Source organism: Parasteatoda tepidariorum, chromosome 1 (genome assembly GCF_043381705.1).
Source record: "Parasteatoda tepidariorum isolate YZ-2023 chromosome 1, CAS_Ptep_4.0, whole genome shotgun sequence".
In the NCBI taxonomy this organism is placed as follows: domain Eukaryota; kingdom Metazoa; phylum Arthropoda; class Arachnida; order Araneae; family Theridiidae; genus Parasteatoda; species Parasteatoda tepidariorum.
This window is the reverse complement of record NC_092204.1, coordinates 55,643,935-55,666,211: the sequence shown is the minus strand read 5'-3', so window position 1 is coordinate 55,666,211 and position 22,277 is coordinate 55,643,935. Positions and strand designations below refer to the sequence as shown.

The 22,277-nt window shown below is 28.6% G+C and overlaps 1 protein-coding gene across 1 annotated transcript in view; it reads left to right on the top strand.

The window, feature by feature from the left end:
- LOC107446499 (neural cell adhesion molecule 2) overlaps positions 1-22,277 on the top strand; it is a 201,233-nt gene that overhangs the window by 152,249 nt on the left and 26,707 nt on the right. The window contains exon 7 of the mRNA XM_016061170.3: positions 8,940-9,227. Within this exon, the coding sequence (XP_015916656.2) occupies positions 8,940-9,227 (288 nt within the window). The remainder of the gene's footprint in view (positions 1-8,939; positions 9,228-22,277) is intronic.

The window sequence follows — 22,277 nt, the reverse complement described above, 5'->3', positions numbered from 1 at the left end:
CAGAAATACTAAAAGAAGGCTGCAAGTTATAGAAAATATACAAGCGGTTAATTAACAAATATTGTTTTACATTTAAATCATTTTATTTATGCCGTATTTCAACACTGAGAAAAAAAAAGTATGTACAAAGCTACCAGAATACGATAAAATTTACCGAGTTTCTGGATCTATGGGGACACTAAAAGCACTAAATAAAGTTTCGTTATTTTTACCGCAAAGTTTTGGTAATGATTTTGGTATAAATAAAACTAAAATATAGCTTTATAGTATGTGATGAAATTTGGTAAATATGTCGAAATTTAATAATTCCAAAATGATATCTTACAGCATGGCATAAAAACTATTCATACGGTTACATTTACTTTTTTCCTGGAGACAGGCAGACCAACATTTGCTTATCCCGACTGGCCAGTGGACACCTACAAAGTCTCCCATTTTCTGCTAATCAAAAGATCTTTCCTCTTTGCCCTAAATGCCAACAAAACCAGGCATCACCTGAGCACATTTTGAACTGTTTAGGGCTGGACTGGAACGACATTCATTCCTCTCCCATTTTGGTTTCGGATTTTCTTAACGTTAACGGATTTATTGATCTGACCAGATGGGAATTAGCAACAACAACAACAAATTTACTTTTTGGTTTTGTATTTTTTACTAAATGTGTAGTAATAAGAGCTGTAATTTTGAAAACCTGAATTTTTTTTAATCGTTACCATACAAACGAAAAAATTACCAAACGAATGGTTTAAATACCGTATATTTCGGTTTTATTAATCAAAATTAAGGTTTTTCTCCCACCATAAATGTTATTACCATTCAGTGTGGTAATTTTGCAAGAATTTGTTTCAACGTGGAGACTAATTACACACATGAACAATTCTACATATGTGCCTATGCATTATACATAAGTCTGTCATATGTGCAATAATTACAAGAGGAGCTTAATGACTTTGCCAAAAGAAACACGTATTAGATTGACATTCATGCTTACATTTTCAAATTAACCAGCTGCATCTGGAGCACATGCTGCTATCAAAACAGTCAATAATGGTGACATGTGCTTAAATACGTTATAAATAAAACGATGGAGAATGATTTTTGTTTATTGTAGAAAAATGTGCCATAATTGTAACTCCCATTTAGAGTTTTGGATAGTACTCTTTACCTTATTTTCCTGTCACATTTTTGTGCTTGCTTTGTCTTAGTTTGCTTTCAAAATTATTAGTAAGTAAAAAAAAATTTGTTGGGTTAAAAAATATAAACATAAAATATATAGTTGAAATTATATAAATGCTGAATATTCCAGATGCAATGGCTACAGTTAGGGTCCGCCTTTAATATGCTTGACATCTATAGCTTAATTACCCATGTAATAAATTCAAAACAGATATCTTTCTCCGCTAACTCATCTTCAACTGCAATTTAGAGCATATATTTTGGATTACTTTTAGAAAAACTGCGTGTTAGTTAGATTTTGCTATAAGTATTTTCATTTTCGTTTCTGTCTGTTTATTTATTAGTCTTTTTTTGTTTATTTCCTCGTTTCGTTTATTTTTTAACTTCCTTGCTTCATATTTCATATCAGTTTATCGTTTGCGAATCAATAGAGTTTTCAGAAAATGACTTTCTTAGATTTATGTAGCAGCTTACGAGAATTTCTTATGAGCATTTCTTCTCATGTTACATTTGTGTTTCATTATTTGTAACTTTTTTAGTTGTTCTTGAGTTTTTATTTTTCCTCTGTATTTTGTTCCATATTATTTTCTTATTACTTCAATTATTGTTGAAATCAAAAAACTATTGTGTGTATCATAAATCATGAACGTTATTTAGCGTTTTGCAATTGATTGAAATCTTTCGTTTACTTTCTTAAAACAACTCAATAAACCCACAATCAATGTATTTTTAAAAAAAGACTTTTTTTTTAGTTTTGCTTATTTTTTGTGTAAAAAAATGCTATCTTAACTCAAAAGTTTAAAAAGTTTCAAAAAGTTACTCGAGTTTACTCAATACCTCTATACTAATTTTGCTCGAAATTTATTAACTCAACCACTTTGCACTGAATTGAAGACGATTTTAGTCCATTATGAAGAACAAAAATATCTTCCGCAGAACATATTCTCATGAAGAAACTCAAAAGTTCTTCGATCTCAGTAGACTTATTTCAAATAATACTCTCCCGCGAAGTAGGTGAATGACTCTAACCTAAATATTCAATTTCACCACATTCGCCTCACCTAGAGACAATTTCTCTACGGTTCGGGAAAAAACGTCATCAATCACGATGACTCCTTATCTGTCGAAGACCCTATATTACTTTCGCTTTTTTGTACCCTTTATATCCTCTCATCCATAAGTAGAGAAAAAAAAAGGTTTTTTGTCCTTTTTCACCAAGATTTTATGTTAGAAAGTTCTTGGAAGAAATTGTTTTCTATCCATATACTTAGCTCGCAGGGATAATCTTCATAGAATAAGTCTGAAGTTGTGGTAATGTGTCTCACTAATCGTTTTTTTATTTCTGCTTTACGCAAATTGAGGCGCTTCCTTAGAGTGTTGCAAACATAGCCACTATGATAATGTATGGTTATTGCTGATCTTTTGAAAAATAAAATTAACTAAACTGAAATATAAGATTTTGAATTATATGTTGCATTCCATAAAAATTCTATTAAACTTAAAGAACAAAGAAACTGGGGTGCTAGTAGAAAACTGTATATTTCACAAAAAGTACTGTAATTTAAAAACAGATACGCCAGTTCTTTGAATAAATAAGCACTTTTATTTGATGAAATAAATTCTGTTATTTTAACAAAAATATTATTTTATTCTAACAATAAAAAACAACTATATATGACTGCAACAGCATTGTGATCAATGCAAACTGAAAGCAGAATCCGCCTGAGTAGTCTACGCCAGGATTCGAACCCGAGTGACACCATTGTAACGCATTGGGAGCATAAAAGCCTTACGTATTGAAATCATATTAAATTGTACAAAAGTTTAAAACTATAGTGGTGTACAATTACAGAAATTTATCTTAAATTAACTTATTGAGAAATTATATATATATATATATATATATATACTTTACCTGATATTCTACCTAATAATTTTCAAGACAAAATCTCATTGAATCACAATTTTATTTNTATAAAATGAGAGTAAGTACAGACAATAATCGCAGACTGATTTGACAAAAGATGAAGGTATCTTAAATTAAGCGAATTTGCATAGCAAAAACTAGAATTTGAATTGAAAGTTTGGATTCGTTTATGATTTGTAAGAAAAACAGTTAAAAACTGCTTTAATCCGCCAGAAAATCTGTAAAAAAAATGTTTTTTTTTTTGTTTGTTTTTTTGCAGAGAGTTAGTAACGATTTAAAACTTAAAACAGAAAAGGCGACATTTTTCTTTAAACTGTTTTCCTGTAAAAAATACGTTATTTTTCTGTGGAATTTGCAGGCATTTTTTACAGCGCATATTCATATGTTGCATAGCAATTAAGGGAAATTATTTTTTTCAATAATTTCGAGAGACATACATTATTTTGTTTTGATCTTACATTGTTTCTTCATCAAATATTACTATCGATTAATATGAACAATAAAAAACACAATTTGACATAATTTAGAACTAAAAATAGATAAAAAGTTATCTCTGGGATCATTATTGTTTAAAGAAAAGAATAAGATTAGATTGTAACAGTGTAAATATAAAATACAAATATGAAATACAAATTTAGGTTTCCTGGAATCTATGCAAGACAAAATAAAAGTCTTTTCGAGCTTTAAATTTCAGTTAAAATGATTTTCTTGAAAAAATATGTTTTCTTTCTTTTTCTGTAGAATTTAAAGTTATTTTTACAGTGTATTTTCATTTGTTGTATGGCAATTATTAAAAATATTAGTTTTTTTTCCACAATTTAGAAACGAAGCACATATTTATTGTTTGTTTTTAAGTAGCTTCTTTATCAAATATTACCACCTCTTAATACGCATTTAACCGCGTATGTTAATCGGTTATTATTAACCGACTATTATTAGTCGTTTATTATTAATAGGCTATTATTAAAGTGAACGTTTTTTTTTAATTTTCATATTTGCCTTATTAAATCTCTGTAGTTATGAATGCTGAAAACTGAAATATAGAGTGATCTCTTCTTACCAAAAACTGAAGTATTGCTACGAAATATTTTTTTAATTTTAATATATAAATATGTCACAACTAAGTTTCAAAATTTCTCAAACTTATATATATATTATACTGCAGTACAAATATTTACAACTAAAATAGCCTAAAAATATTTCCCAATTGAATTTTTTATGATTTTTTATAAGTAATTAAAACTAGCTTTAAGATAGAAACACTTCTACACGTATTCTACAATTTGATAAGTGAAAATTAATATATTACTGCATTTAGCCAAAATAATGCATTTATTAAATAATAATTATTATTTAAACCAAGATCTTTAAATGTCTTATTTAACATCAAATATAGAAGGCCGTAAGCAAATTATTATTATAAATTGAAATTTCCTGAGAAGATTATTTTAAAATCGTAGGCTGAAATGACAGATGAGATTTTGAATAGCAATACTCATTAAAAATATCTGAATTGCATCAATTTATACATATTAAGTAATATTTAATACATATTATCTGAATTTATTTTCTTGGCAAAATAATTGATTATTTCTTATCAACAGAAATGCTGAATAAATTACATAATGCTTATAAAAGAAATTATGAAAACACTCAAACTCTGAACACTTGTATTCTATATCATAACCGGTAACAATGACATATCATTATACAAAATGAAAAATTAGATTTCCGCGCAGATTAAGAAATAAGGAATAATTATTTAAACTAAATAAATCAAGTTTTCAAAATACCAATGTAATAAGTAGTAACGCATTAAAATTAAAACGTCTTTTTTGTTACAAAAATATATGATGCATAGTGAATTAATAACAAATCTGTATTTAAAATCGTCAAATGATAGAAGTGTCGTCAATATCGTTTTGATTTAATTTCAGTATAGTTACTTGCATTTAACTTCATATTACTTCTTAAAATATCATTGGGTTTTATTTTTGACAACATTGGAACTATTTTTGGCAACATTGGAAGAATTTATGGACAATAATAATAGTTTTTGCTAGTTACTCATATTTTTAAGGGTCTGAACTTTATCAAAAAGTGTAAAAATGCTATGGCTTTAAAATAAAAAATATACGAACAACATAAACCAAAATTGAACAGGAATCCTGACTGCTTGTCAGCTATATAAGGAATTTATTTTGTGAGCTCTATTAAAAGTTTATTGGTTAACAAAACTTTAGAACTATTTGCCTCAGTGTACCTTGAAAGTTAAATTTTATGGTCTTTCTAAGGCGATATTGTGATATAATTTAATAAATAATTTGGGTTACTTAATATTCATCTCCTCAACTATCTAATAAATTCAATTAAAATTCAGAAGGCAAGAAAATTCGGAGGCCAAGCATTAATATGAACTATCAATCGCGAAGAAAATATCAAAATGCGCTAAACGGCAGTCAGCATACAAGGAAAGAAAATGCTTGATATTTAGGCATCTAATATTGAAAAATATGCCTTTCACCTAATATTAAGTGATTTTATGACGAAAGGATTGGAAAAATTATATACAGATCGTGAATTTCTGAATCAACAAAAGTGAAAAATTCCGTGAAAACAATACAGCTACCAAATAAATCATAACAATAAGCAACATTGGCTAAAATTGGTATAAATTTCCACATGTAACTGTACTAAATTCAATCTTAGAAAAATACTTATTCCAAATATTAAATATTCTTTCAGTTTTCTTAGAATATTTCTTCCTTTCTCTCTTTGTCTAAAAAGATAAGAAAAGTTCTTCGAAAACTGAACACTAGCCAGAAAATTCTCTTTTTTTAAGAAGCAGTGCTTTTAAATCGAGCTTCAAATGAATTTTTAACGCCTCTACGAAATCGGGCTTTAGCGCTAGGGAAATCAAAATAAAGCATTTAGCGCAGTAAAAAAAAATATTAGAGTAATTGACCTGTCAGTAAAAATAAGGGAAGATGCTATACAGAAAAAAAAGACCTGCAAAAAATGTTCGTCATCTTCTGAAATGATCATTTCTTATAAATGACATTAGAATCGTCATTTCCTTCCTTTGATAAGAACGAAGAGAAAAAAATGAAGGTAAAGAATTGACAGCTCGTCAGTGATGAAGCACATCCGTAATCATAAAATCGAAATAAATTGCCTCGGAAATTGGGTAGGAAAGGAGAGAAAAAGATTTCCTTCTTTATGTATGTCAAAAATGAGATAGATATGAAAGATTTTAAAAGCCCATACATCAAGTCATTATAGTATTACTTTGAAAGCTTTGCGAGCAAGGTAGGAAAAGGAGATGCATTGATTCTTTGAAGAAAGGTTCAGAACCGAGTAGATACGATTCCAGTAAACAGTAATTGCTAAACCGATATTTCAAATCACAGATTTCATTTGAATTAAATACATTGGATTACTTGTAAGGTTTTTGAATGGAATATTATGAAATTGGAAAGCAATTAAATTATGCACACTATGGTTCCAATGAAATTTATGACCCACTCACATTTTTGACATTCATGAGAAATGAAAAGTATTCTTAAATATGATTCTTTTGCATTTTATGCGTTGGAATGTAAAGCTCTTTCATTCAATTAAATTGATCATAGATTTAACGTACTTCAAGTATTGTAATTTCATGTCAAAGCTTCAATGCTACCCGTATCTATCATTAAATTGAATAATTACATTATTCAGCTATCTTATTTTAATTGCTAAATTTTCTAAAGCACTCCAAATCGTTTAAACAATTTAAAATACTTAATTTTAAATTCATTTATATTGGCTAAACGTTGTGCAATTTTTATCATTCAAGGAAAATGCTTAGTTTTGATTTTATAACTGTAATCGTGCAGGCAAATCTATATTTTATAAACTATTCAGACTTAATATTCATCGAATTATTAACTAAATATATCTAACTATAAACTATCGAGTATCAACTAAAACTTACTTCCTTAAAAATTGTATTGCTTATGTATATGAAAAATGCGGTAAATGTAAAATATTTTATTAGAATACTTATCATAATATTATTTTAATAGGTTTACGAGCAAGTTACGAAAAGTAAGGAGATGCATTAATTCTTTGCACCAAGTAAATCCAATTCCAGTAAACAGTAATTGCTAAACCAATATTTCAAATCATGCATTTTATTCATATTAAATACAATAAATTAATTGCAAAATTTTTGAATGAAATTTTAAGAAATTGGAAAGATTTAATAAATTTTTTTATTAAGATTTACAAAGAATAATTTAAATTTTTTTTCCAACCTTGAGAAATTTAAGGTATTTTAGAATAGGAAATTAAAGCATTTAATGTCATAGGATCTAGAGATCTTTCTTCCTTTTAAATTGATAACAGTTTTAATTCACCTATAATACAATACAATTTTGCATGAAATTTTCTTAATTCCATGCATATGCAGAAAGAGATTCGTAAACAAACTACGTTTAATAACTCATTCTGTTGGTATCCAACGTTAAATTGGTTGAATAATTAAAAATGCATTATTTTAAACACATTTTAATCTATATGCTGAGCAATGTTCATCATTTAAAAAAAAAATAAACTTTTGTTTTTATTTTATCTCAGTAATCTTATGGACAAACCTATAGTTTGAAAATTAGACTCACTATCACAATATTATTATATGAACATGAACGATTAAATAACGCTTGAATTTACTGCACTTTATTTAGTTAGTGTCTTGTTTCTAGTAAATATATTATCATTTTTAACATTTTAGTTAGAAATCTTAAATAATATTTTATTATTAATATTTTATTTTTTATTATTTGGTAAAATTTAAAATCATCCGGGAAATGTCTGTAATGTTATTGAATTACAAACAGCAAACATTAAAAAAAATGTCTTAATTTTCTGGAAAAAAAATATATTGATGTATCTTCACATCATCATAAGTATTTGCCTCCTTGACTTTTACAGATCTACTGCGTTTAGTTATATAATATTATATAATATATTCAACTAATTTTTATTCAAATAAACGTTTTCAAACATAATTACTTTTTATGAAAAATAATCGTATATTGTAAGAATTGTACCGAAATTGTATTCAGGTCTAACGGCCAGCAATGAAAATCGTCGCAGTTAAAGAAATATACTCTCAAAGAATCTGGTTGCAATCGGTAACGATAGAAGAGTTTTTGTAAAATTAAAATTTAAAAAAAAACGCTATGCAGAGGATATTGTTTAAAAAGTATGTGGTTTTAATTATAAGCTGCAGATCTACATCGGAGGCCGAGATAGCCTGGTCGGCAGGGATCTTGGTCCATGTCCGAGAGTGCGTGGGTTCGAACCCCGCCAGCCGAAGACTCTCCGTGTAGTTGGTGACTGATGCACGTTAAAATTCTGTCCAGTCGCAAAGTCCTCCATGTTCCCATAGCAAATCAGAACCTCTGGGGGCACTGGATTGGAGACCGATAGTTCTCTGATTCAGGTCAAAATTACGATCTGTGGATGAATGAATGGATGTATGAATGGGTCCTCCTTATAAACAGGTGTGACGTATGATGTGGCAGAAGTCGAATTCTTGGCCATAGATGGCGCCACTGAAAAACAAGAATCGCCCACTCTGCCTTAAATTTGCTCGGTTTCACCAAGCAGGCTTGCCCGTGTGGCAATGCAGACATTGGAACCAACCAACCAACCAGATCTACATCGCTATGCATTTAAGAATTAAAGTAAAACCAATAATCCAATTTAAATTTTTACACAAAATCAAAAGTTTTGTTTAAAAAAGTTATTAATTCAAAAATTCTAATACATATTTATTTTCCTTTTACAGATTCGCCAGTTTGTAAATTCGCAGAACAACAAACGTACAATATATTTCAAGGGGAAGCTATAAATATTACTTGTGATGTGGAATCTCTGCCAAGACCATCGGCTTTTCAGTGGACTCTCAACAACACTTTAAGAAGTACCGTAGACCTAAAAAGACGTCACCCTAAAATATTTGGCGCTTTGCACTACGTTCCGCGATATCTTGGAGATTTTGGAACTATTATGTGCTGGGGAAAGAATGACGTCGGAGTGCAAAGAATACCTTGCATATTTCATCTAATACCCGAAGGTAAATAGATGGACCAATGTCTGATATTTATTTAGAAATATAATTTAGTTGATAGTCGAATTTTCAAGAGACGGTTCTAAAAATGAATCATAAATTCGTAGGAATTATTTATTGGACATAAATTACAGTTAAGTTTGCTTTTAATTTAAGTTTCATCTATAACAGTACTGATCAAAACTACCGGAATATGGTAAAATCTACTGTGTTTTAGGTTTTTGGGGTACACTAAGAGGTCGGTAATTTTTACCGAACCGCTTTAGTGATGAATTATGTAAAATGTGGTAAATGTGGTAAAATTTGGTAATTTTATCATGATACCACTTAAAAACCATTTAGTCAGTAAAACTTGCTTTTCAATTTTTTATTTTTTAACAAAATGCATGGTAATAAAAACATCTTAATTTTGATTAAATATAATCTTAATTTTGAAAACCAGAATTTCCAGTAAACCGTTATCATATGAACGGAAGAATTGCCTAATGAATGGCTTAAAAACCGTATATTTAGGTTTTATTATTAGAATTATGTTGTTGTTCTTTATTACCCGAAATGTTTTTACTGTACAGTTTGGTAATTTTACACGAAATTTTTTCACCTTTTGCCTGTGTGATTAGATAATAATTAAACTTTTCTTTATTTGAAACTCTTCTAGAAAACAGATTTTGTAATGTTCAGTATGAAAATGTGAAAATGTTAAGATTGTTTAATTTTTTCTAGTGATTTTTTAATAGTGTTTATTAAGTAGATGTATAGGTCACTTCAATTATAGTATTATTTACATTGTTGAATCTTACAAAAATGGTAATGTATTTTACTTTGGGAGAAAATATTTATATTGATAGCTTAGTTTGTTTTTAATGTGAGATTCTCGGTGTAATAAATTTCACCACTGTTACGTTATAAATTAATTCTTAAATTCTGTGGCTCGATAGTGACAACATAATTCAAAATATTGAAACATTAGACTATTTTTTATTCTTACTTAAATTAAGTTATTCGAATGTAATATCAAGCATGATTTCAAAAGAGTTAAAAAAAACAATAAGGCACTGAAAAAAGCTGCGTTCGATTCAGGAAAAATACTGTTTTAAAATGCTTAAAAAAGAAATCTTACTTTAAAAATTTTCACAATTTAATACTTTTTTTATTATCTATTCATAGTGATAGGATCATAATTTAAAAACTACAAATATTATGGAGGAAAAGATCACATTGTTTGAATATGCTGAAGCATTTATCATATAATTTTTAACATGCTTATATTTTTTTAATCATCAAATATTTGAGATGTTAATCAAAAAATTTACATGCGTGTTGGTTTACTAAAGATAATGCAATTTCATTAAATAACTGTGTTCAGATTGCGTGTAATAAATCTATAGAGTAATGAAAAGGATTCTTTCAAAGTTTAAAAAAAATGGAAACAAATTAGGTTTTTCTAATGAAAACCGATTTTTTTTATGCTTGAAAAAATTCAAACAATATATATTTTATTTAAAAGCGTTGATAATTATACTAAATATCTTTCAGAAATCTTTTTGATTAGCATTTTTTAGAACACTTCATTTATCAAGCTTAAAAAATAAACATTTAAACTAGATTTGTTGAATTTTTACCTAAGTCTAAAGTCATACAAAGGAATATAAGAGCTTTTATCGCAAAAATACCAGATTGTCAAAAGGCTGAAAAAATAAGGTAATTATATGGTTATGCATGAGAAACAAAAAACCAGAAATGCCACATTAGCTTTAATGAAGTAAATGTCAATTTGTCAAATGGCAAGTGTCCACAACTTTGACAAAGTGATAGCGTTTCCCAGTTATAGCTTTTTTTTACAGCATTAAAGAATTTTCATCATGCATAAACTAATTAATAGAAAACGCATTCTTTTTGTATTCATTTTCATCAATGGCGTCAAACATTATAATGGATGTTTAGAAGGAAACGGAAAAAAATTATGAAAAATGGATAAAAAAAAATTTCCCAGTCACGTCAAACTCCATACTTATTTTTATTTTTCAAATATTTTTACACACGATTTAGTCTGCTTCGATTGGCAAAGAAGAGCTGATTCAATTCGCTTTTTTTCCCACAAAGTTTCGCTTTACTAAATTAATTTTCTTTTTCATTGTAAGGCAGTAGAGGGTGTCTTACAAATTACCTTGAGTTTAATTAATTTACAAACTTGACATTTAAACTATTTATCAGTTTGATTGTCATTCGCAGGTGTTAGTTATCCAATGTGTGAAAAATCTTTCACTAAAATAATCGCGTTTTTTTTTTCATTTTTCTTTTGTGGTTAGTTTAGTTTCATTTTTATCTTTTATGTTTAAGAAACTTTAAGTATATTTAATGAAGTTCGACAATCACGCCGGCATATTTGAGACACATTTTATCAATAGTTTAATTGAAATATAAATAAATATTTTTTGAAAGAAATTTATATAAATAATTTTTTTAAAGAATTCATTTTTTTAAGAAATGAAAGAAAATTTTATAAGGATTTATTTTGGATTGTAAGTTTTTAAAAAACAGTTTTTTTGGCAATTTTTTCCAGTAGGCCCAGCACAATATATGAACGGTTCCTTTTTTCTGTCTGCCTTTTACAAATATGAAGCAAATGCTAAACAGTGATACTGAAAGTAAAATATTATAACTTGAAATTAGATATAACAACATGAGATATAAATACAATAATAAGAAAAAAAATTATAGAAAAGTATACAGTATAAAATTCCAAGTTGCGATTACGTAAAGATGCTAATGTCACAAGTTGAAGAATACTAGAAGAAAATATTTTAAGTTGTAATAAAATAAATTAATACCGCGGATGAGAAATCAAGGGTTCAAAATAGCAAGAGAGAACCTAAAAACATTAATCTGAAATTTTGAAAAGCACTACAGGAAATAACCTAACTATCAAAAAACAAAAAATATTAAAAAGAAATTAAAATGGATGCCCTGACATATATGACTGCTTGTTCAGGGGGTATTAGCATGGAGCCAGTGCGGGAGCAGTTTCAGCGGTTGACGATAAATTACCGCAAACAAATATACCCCGACTGCCCAAGAAAAACAAAAGGAACTAACAGCAAGTCAGATGAAGACTACATACCGTAATCTTGAAGACCGAAGTGGAATTTCAAAGAATCAGCAAACGGTAAACAAAACTTTTCGAATAAATTTAGAAAGTTGTAGGTTCGAGTATAAAATAAGTTTGTTGGTTGGACTATGTATTATGAAGAAAAAAAAATTTAAGAAAAACTCTATAAACATTAAATGAAATAAATCAATGTTTCAAAATAATCCAATCGAACCTTAAAAGCTTGTGTGGCTCTTCTATAGCTAAAAGCTACGCATTCCTTCGCCTCGGACGTCATTACTAGACTGAATCAGGTATATATCTATATCTATTGTCAGGTTCCTGTCTGCTGTTTTTATCCTTTCTTTTGAATGACCAAGTTCTCAGTTCTCTTTAGAGGTAATAACTTATTTTATTTCATCTTAAATATCTTTCATATATATATATATTGTGTTCAGNATATATATATATATATTAAATTAACTCTCATTCCCCCTGATTTGAATGTTGTCATGTCTTGTTTATTTTCTTGTCATGTCCTGTTTAAGACACATTTTCTGACATTGCCTTTTAAAAGAAGAAAAAAGATTAAAAAATTGTATCTGTACATATCATGTCAATGACAAGGGTTGTCATACAATTCCAACATAGAAAATGGCATGCATGAGAATGTATTTTTACTTTTATTTTGCTTGATGGAAAAATAAAATGACATCTCTTAATACCGGATGCAAAATAGCAACAAAACCTGTACTTCTTGTCAAAAGGTTGCACATCTCTTCAACAATTTCCTGTGCAATATTTGTGGTAAAAGATCAGATACGAGACACATTTGATGAAGAGAAAAATTGTTATTAGTAAAATGTTATTTAATGTATTCACTGTAAACAAAAAATTCGGATGAAATTGCAATAAAAAGGACCGGCACGTAGGGTTCCGGTACTTTTACCTAAAGATCCATTTTTGCCGGGGAATATTACGGAGCAAAAAATATAATATATTGTCATTTGTACAGTAATAATTACCGTAAAATCACTGAAATACTCTAATTAAATAAAAATTACTAAATTTACGGTCTAAACAAATCTTACGGATGATGCACCAGATGTGCTAGTACATTATACTGAAATTTGATCCCAAATTTTTAACAGTGCACTGTTAAAAGTGTCAGTAATTTCCTATAAGTTGGCTTGTCGATGCTGCTCTTAAGTAATACAAGTTTTATACCTAGATATGGACACAGCACTCTTGAAGACTTTCCGCAATGATGATCTGTATCTTATAATCTTTTATATGAGATCAATGAATAAAAATCTAAGAAGGAGGATGAGAATTGAGGAGGGGAATTCACTAATGCTTAATGTAATGGCGATTAAGAGCCAAAGATATGCTATACTTAAAATCAGTATTCAGTTCAACTGTAAACTTCGTCAAATTTTTGACTTAGAAATGTGTACTCTTAGAAAATGCAACTGGTTGCCTACTGTTGCTAACGAAATACAGGTTATGGTCATATAATGCGTATTTCACTGAAAATGTATTAACTTAAATGATTCTGTAGAGTCTGGTTTCTTTAAAAAAAATATGACTCTAATGTCCAGTTCAGTCAACGATTTTTTTGACAGGTAATAATCCCCAGGACAACTATTTTTTACATTAAAAGTCTACGACTATTTGTGTTTCATCCTGTATATAGTAAAAGCATGCTGAATATTTTTTGTTTTATTTTATTTTTTAACCATCGTTGAACAGTTGACCCAATTTTCGGGTTTACTACTATTAATGTAAAACTCCATACCCTTGTAATATTGAACCCAATCCATAAGACAAGGGAACTTCTGGACCAAGTATTGTGAGAAATTTGCCTTCCTTTAAGACTTTTTGATGGAACTATCCCGCATTTGCGTTATATGGGGACAAAAGCCCCGAAAACCCCTCACGTCTAGCCTGACGGCAAGGGGACTCTAACCCATGAATCATTTACCACTGAGGACCGTCAGCACAGTGATCGGTGCAAGCCAGATGCGGAATTCGTATCGACCAGCCATTACTTGGATTCGAATCAGGTTCACATCATTGGAAGGCGAACGCTCTATCCCCTGGGCTATCACATGCTGAATATTTTTTTAATACTTTATAACCGTCGTTGAACAGCCGACTAAATTTTTCGGGCTTACGACTTTAATGTTTAACTCCGTAGCCTTGTAATTTTTAATCCAATACAGAAGACAAGCGAACTTCTGGATCAAATATTGGGAGAAATTTTGCCTTCGTGGAGGACTTTTTGATGGAACTAAAATGCATTAGAGTTAAATAGAGAGGAAAACCACGAAAATCTCCCATGGTTGGACTCACGGCTAAGGGGACTCTAACCCATAATCCATCTACCACTGAGGATATTTTACGTCAGCACTGTGATCGGTGCAAGCCAGATGTGAAATTTGTATCTACCAGCTATTGCTGGGATTTGAACCCGGTTCACCTCATTGAAAGGTGAATACTCGATCACCTGGGCCATGTCGGCTCCGCATTCTGAATATGTAAAAAAAATTTTCTAGACAATATGATACAAAACGCAGATTCCTTATAACTTCATAGATTTCCAAATTCTCGGTCAATATTCAATATTTACCAGGCATGAAACACCCAAGAATCACCATGAATATATATAAATTTTTTTATTTTAGTAAAAATCTTCTTTCAAATTTTCTCCAAAATTAAATCAATATTGGTATTTTAGTTTGTTGTAGCAACATTACGTTTTCTAAACAAATTTTTTTTTTTATATTAATCCTTGAGTGCTGAGCGTTCATACGATTTTGTCTCTATTGCAAAGAAATGGTAAATGGTAAAGTGTTCATACGAAAGTTCAGTGATCACTTAAATATATATTTAACAAAAGTTTTTTTTATCAGTAAGAATTCCGGAAATGGCATATTTTATTATCTGATAACCCAAAGCACTAATCCTGCATGAAAGTTGATAATTTTTTTAGCATATATTTAATAAGTTTTGTTCATTTTATTGATGAAGAGTAGTAATAAAATGAAGAAAGTAGGAGTGTTGGGAATAATATGTCATTGACGAACATAGTGTTGAGCATTGCGGAAAGAACGAAACAACTCTAGACAATCTGTCATCGTTTCTCGGCATGATTGATTCATCCATTTATCTTGAGTCTTACGGAGTAAAACTAATTACAACTTGCGGCTATATTTTGCCAATTCCTTTTATTTCGTCGGCAAAGAAAATATAAGATATGTTTCCAATAGCAGTAGTGACCTTCTTAACTGTCATTTCTGGCACTATAAAAACAACCATTCTGTATTGATCTATTATCATATTAAGAAAAATGTGGATAAAATAGTTATTTTTTTCAGAAATAAGTGGATGAAACAAACAAAAACTTATTCCATTAACAAAAAAGTTTAAAAATCATAACCAGCACAATCAATTGCTAACACAAAATTTAGATTGCAATTTTTTAAAAAAAATAAAATAAAATAAATAAGTAAAATAAAATAATTTTTTGTCAATCTGCGCATTTTAATAGATGGCGCTGTTTTCTTTTGTTTTAAATGTTTCCTTTGCATTTAGTTTGCTTGTGAAATCGCTGTTTGACCGGTTTAATGTGAGTTTTTATTTTCTGAAGATTTTGTTTGAATTTCTTTCCTGAATGGTTTTATGTATTTCATGTATTTTTTCCTGGACACATACAAAACCTTCGGGGTACTGAGAGAGTTAATTTGGCATTTGTCCTCTCTCTCAATAGAAAAGGTTATGTTTTATGACTACCGAGGCCGGTACCCCCTGAAGACGTCGATTTCGGTGGTCATATTTTTATATATTTTTTTTTTCCATTGACATTTTATTGCTCAAATTATTCTTTCTTTTGAAAATTCTGCTGCTTTTAAGCTCGTTTCTTTCAAAGATAGCTTTGTTAATTTAGTATTTAATATTCTGTATTCTTTTACTAAGTAAAATAAATACATTATTTCATATTTTGTACCTTTGGGAAGTTCATAAGAATATAAATTTCAGTCTCATTTAAATATAAAATGAATTTAAGAAAATATTTACAAACATAAACTTAATTTATATTGATACTTAGAATAAGCTGACTAGCATCCTCAAACAACTGAAAAACTGTTAGTGAAAATTTTATGCACAGCTTTGAAAATTCCCCACCTTATATTTTTAATTTAATATTCTAAGAACAGAAATCCTTCGCAGAGATTCCCTAACGGATATCATAATAGATGATAATAATTTCGTTTAACATTTATTTAGTTAGGAAGGTGAGTTTTTGAATATTTCTTCAGAGATTTTGATAGCAAAGTTTTAGTTTTCAGTGGACGCTATTCAGCTTAATTTCAAACATATTAGCGAAACAAAATTGAAAAGCATTTGTGAGTTTAATGATAAATTGATGTGTGAATAAGGAAATATAACTATAAAAGCGAAATGGGGAGATTAAGAAAAGGTTTTTTTAATATTTTTAATGCCTTTTAGAATAATGAAGGGTATAAAAAATTTTAAAAAAAGTACTCTTGTTGTAAAATGGCCACTAAAGTGTTACGCCACAACTTATCAACTTATACAGAAATCACTGGAATTTTATTCTTAATTTTTTCAAATCACGTATTTAATATTCGTTTTTAATCTGAAAAAATCAGTCGTTGCTTGAAAGGTTCAATTCTTTTTATACATATTCATTTATCATTTGAAAGAAAATATTAATTGTAGTACTTAGGACCAAGATTATCAGAACATAAACATACTGATGAATAGAACGTTTAAAGAAAATTATTTATGCAGACATACTTTATTCATTTCGTACTAAAATAGTTGCAATTAATAATGCGAAAATAAATTGCGTACTAGACAATCTCATATTCTGCAATTGAAATACGAATCAAATAAAGCAATTTGTATTTACCATCTCATTTCGCAGTTATTTATTATGGGTACTTAATAATAAGAGAGATAAATTATAGCGATAAAGAATTTTAAACAAACGTCCGAAATCTTTTAAGATACCAATCGCGCCAAACTTGATTTTATAATAGCTTAAGATGCCAAAAATGTGACAAATATGAGAGTTGTGGCTTCCTGTGCGAAGCCTACCACGTGATCTTTATTCGTGCCCCGACATCCATTCATGAATAAAGTATGAAGCAGGGAGAGCATTAGCCAATGGGTGAGGATCATGTGAAATATACGAACATATTCCAATACAGCAGTATTTGTAGCAAAATTTTGTTTAAAGTATTCACATAATTTCTCTTACTCAGTTGACTTCTTTAACATACGTTTCATAACTTGCAGAGCATTTCTAGGGAATGAAATATTACTTTTACCACATTTTATATACTGAAGTTTAGTTCCTTATTTTTAGTTAATAAAATTTAAAATCTGAAGCAATATATTTGTGTGGATGTCAGTACACTCTAGCGATGAAAAACGTTATTTGTTTTTCTGTATTTTACTGAATAAATAACCTCCTTATGAAAAAAACCTGCTGATGTTAATACAGAGGGTGTTTCAAAATCTGCCTGATAAATTCCGAAAGATTATAATAGGCTTAAAATATGAATCAAAATTAGACCGAAATTCCAAAAAGATGATAACAGGCTTCTTATTTGAATTAAACTTTGACCAAAAAATTCAGAAAGTGGATAACAGGCTTCAAAATTGAATCAAAATTTTACTGACAAATCCAGAAATGTAATAACAGGCTTCAAACGTAAGAAAACTTGCGACAGATCATACGGAAGCAAACCACACTGAGAGTGTGAGAATCTCAAAAAACAAAAGCAGATTTCAACGTAACGCTAGAAAACAACTACAAATGATACTAAAAACTTTCTCTATATAAAAAGATTTATTTGATTAATTATAACAAGAATCGTTCGAAATGTTGCCTGCCCCAACAATGTGACAACATTGCACAATCTACGTAAAAACGTTTGAGCGTGTTTTATGAGAAACAATCTGAACAAGTGCTAATGTTTACTTAAATACACGTTTAAGTATTTTTTAAGCTTTTTATTATACATCACTGTTCTTTTACGGAGAAAACAGTTCTGGTAAAATCGTCGTACTGAATGGTAATGTGATATATTTCTGGTAAAAAAAAACAATACTTCTAGTTATTAAAAGCGAAATATACGATATTTAAACCATTCATTTAGTAATTTTTCCGTTTATATAGTAATAGTTTATCAGAAATTCTGGCTTTTAAAATAATAGTTCTAATTATCACACATTTAGTAAAAAAATACAAAACTGGAAAGTAAATTTAACCAAATAAATGCTTCGTAGGCCTTGTTCTAGGGAATCATGAGGAAATAACCAATTTCTATCACATATACCAAATTTGATCACACATTATAAATAAACATTTTGCTCTTAATTTTATCAAAATTATTACTAAATTAATTTGGTTAAAAATACCGAGCTTTTTGGTGCTTTCATAGAGGCAGAAACATGTTTAATTCTACAATATTCTAGTAATTTTAACCATATTTCTTCCTGTCAGTAGTCAAATTAATAATCTATGCGCGTTTAACGTACATATTTTTTAATTTCATACGGATGGACATTGATTGTTTGTATTTTAGATTATTTTGATTTAGTAACTTTAATTTAATAATTTCGATTTGATTGTATTTAAACATGCTTTCAATATAAAATACAGTTACGTGTTCGGTATTAATGTGGTTTTAGGTGACATCCAAGTCCAAGGCCTCTTGGCCAAAGAAAGTCATACAAACGTGAGAGAAATGCTCCGCAGTAAAAAAAAATTGAATTATTTAATGTTCCTTAAGTGGACCGGTACTATTTGATCCAGTGACTGGTACCGGTTTGGTACCCACTGCTCTAAAGTATCATAATTAAATTAACATTTTTTTTCCTAATTTTATCGCACATTATAAAACCATATTTTATTGTTAATTTGAGCTAAGTCATTAACAAACCACTTTTGTGAAAATAGTAATAGTGTAAGAAACAGTGCGACAGTAATAGTTGTTCTAGTATAAAAACCTATTTAACTTAAAACATTATTTATTAAGTTTATTCCTTTAATTTTAAATATAGATAGATGCGTTTATTTCTTTATAGGTATACGGATGTGAAATTATGCATTACATGCAACAATTTAATGGAATTAGGGCGAATATCTCGAATGCAAATTATTTCGTTACAGACTTAAAAGTTTATTACAGTTTAGCGAATGGAGCAATTTTAAACGTGTTTAACATAAAAGCACTGGCCACAGATCGCAACTCAGTTTAATGCGCAAAATCAATTACACAGTCTTATCGATTGAAATTTATATCGCATCATATAATTTCAACCCAGCTGAATTAAGTTCACCCTTTCATTCAAAACCAAACTAACTCGTTTCTTGCTGTGAACTCAGCAGCCTATCATATCTGTTCCCAATAAGAGTGATAGTGTTGTAAGAGAATTTGCCCAAAACTGGATTTAATGGTGGAGAAGGATGGCAGGAATAAGCAATGCATGCGCACGGGGAAAATGGCACTCTCATGATAAGGTCCATGGTGGTAATAATTTATCCTGCTGGTGCTTAAACAACAAGGTCTTCTGTCTGGGAGAGGAATTTGTCGGAAGACAAATGACCAGAATAGATGATGGTGTGTGCTACCAGCAACGCAGAGACATTTATTGCAGAAATGAGCATTCACATACTGTGTTGACCTAGTGGGAGGCACAGAAATTTGAAGTTATATGAGTTTGATGCAGGAAGTCTATTCATTCACGTTTCACTTTGTTATGTAAAATGATTACATTTAAATATGAAATTAATCAGTTTACTTTTTTGGACCAATGAATGAAGTCTGTAAAATTTAATATCCCATTTGCCAACGCAATTTAAATTTCAAAAATATTATACCATTGTGTTTTTAAAAATAGAAAGACAGAAACACGTTTATAATGAACGTATCGTAGTTAATAAACATGATTATTCATACAGTATTTATAAATTATAATTTTAAGTAATAACTGTACAGAAATTGCTTATGTTTTCAATCAAGATAATTTAGAGAAGTCCGTTTTTGACATTTTTAATTCAAATAAAGAAACCTTTATTTTATAAAATATATAAATGTTTGAATTAAATTTCTCACAATTTCAATGATAATATAAATTATTAATTAATAAATTGCACGAATTTATTTTTATGACATCGCATGCTTTAACGCACTTTAAAATTCAAGAATATTCGTCTATTATATTTTTAAAAATAGAAAGATAGAAACACGTTTATCATAAACATATAATGGTTAATAACCTTGATAAATCCTACAATATTTATAAATTGTCATCTTAAAAAATACATTTAAACAAATTATTTATGCTAAGAAAATTAATTGAATCAAGATAATTTATTGAATCAAGATAATTTATTGAAGTTCATTTTTGACATGTTTAATTGAAAAGATTAAGCGGTTAACGGTTATCAGTTCGGTTCTAAAATAGGACTAAGTCATTAGTTTTTGTAGCAATACTTCTTCATCTGTTTTTTTTTCGTTAATAGATAATCTTAAAAAAATTTTCATAATGGATAATGTATTTGTTTTTTAAATACAATTAATCTATTACATTGCTTTGTAATGCAATTTTTAAAAAACAATGATATTTACTAAAATCATTTTTATATTAATTTTAATTTTAAAGTAGATAGCAGAGGAAGGAATTTCATTCACATACATTCCCTCTGACGTTCCTAAAAGTTTAAGTTGTTCGAATTTTTCCGAGTTTTTCTTCAATCATGAAATAATCGTGCCAAAAAAATACACTGAATGCGTAATTTTAAACGTTCTTGATATAAATAAAGCTTATGAATATTATTTTTATAAATAATGTAATTCTATTCTAATCAATCTAATTAATTATACAATTATATTATCTTTAAATTAAAAAGAACCGGAATGTAATACATTAATTTTTTCATAAAACATTTTCTTAAAAATTTGTAACAGCATTAGGTTATTTGAAATGATGGAAAAATGGTGTTTGCGATCATTAAATGTCTAATTCTGTGTGTAGAATTATCATTTTTGTAACTCTTGACTCAGTTTAGTAAGTAAAGGGTAATCATTAATTCAAAGTTGCTTAAGGTTTTTGATTTCTCATTAGTAAATATTTATATACATAGGGCTATATTGGAAATATTCTATTCAATGCTAATAATTTTATTTGGTTTCAAAAATCATGGTTTTAAATTCAACATTATATTTTCCATTTTAATTCCTTTTGCAATTCTGCACTGAGAGAAAAAAATATGGTCAAAATTATTAGAATATGGTAAAAATTACCGTATCGGTATTACCGCAGTATTGCTATAGTAAAAATTACCGTACCGTTCGGTAATTTTTCGTGAATAATTATTATTTTTTAATTTCCGAATGATTATTTTCTTAAATTGTTTTTGGTTTGGTAAGGATTTTGGTAAAATTAAAGTTTAAATACTGTTTTATGCGTGGTGAAATTTGGTAAATGTGGTAAGATTTGGTAATTTTATAATGATACCTAAGGAGCATAACATCGAAACTATTTATTCGGTGGGATTTATTTTTTGTATTTTTAACTAAATGTGCGGTAACAAGACCAATAATTTAAAAAAACAGAGTTTCCTATAAACCGTTACCATAAGAACTCAAAAATTACCAAATTAATGGTAATAGAATTTATTTTTGTTTCAATAATATTTTTTTTTCATTACCAGAAATGTCATTCCCATATAGTATGGTAATTTTACTACAATCTTCTTCCCCATTTAGAGCTTTATCTGTTTTTCAAAAATTTATAAAGCAGCAAAAATGGGATATTTATACGGAATAGTTAAATAAAGATAAGGAAAGTAATTAAAAATAATAAAATAATACCATATATATATATATATATATATATATTAATAATTAAGTCACTCAAAAAAC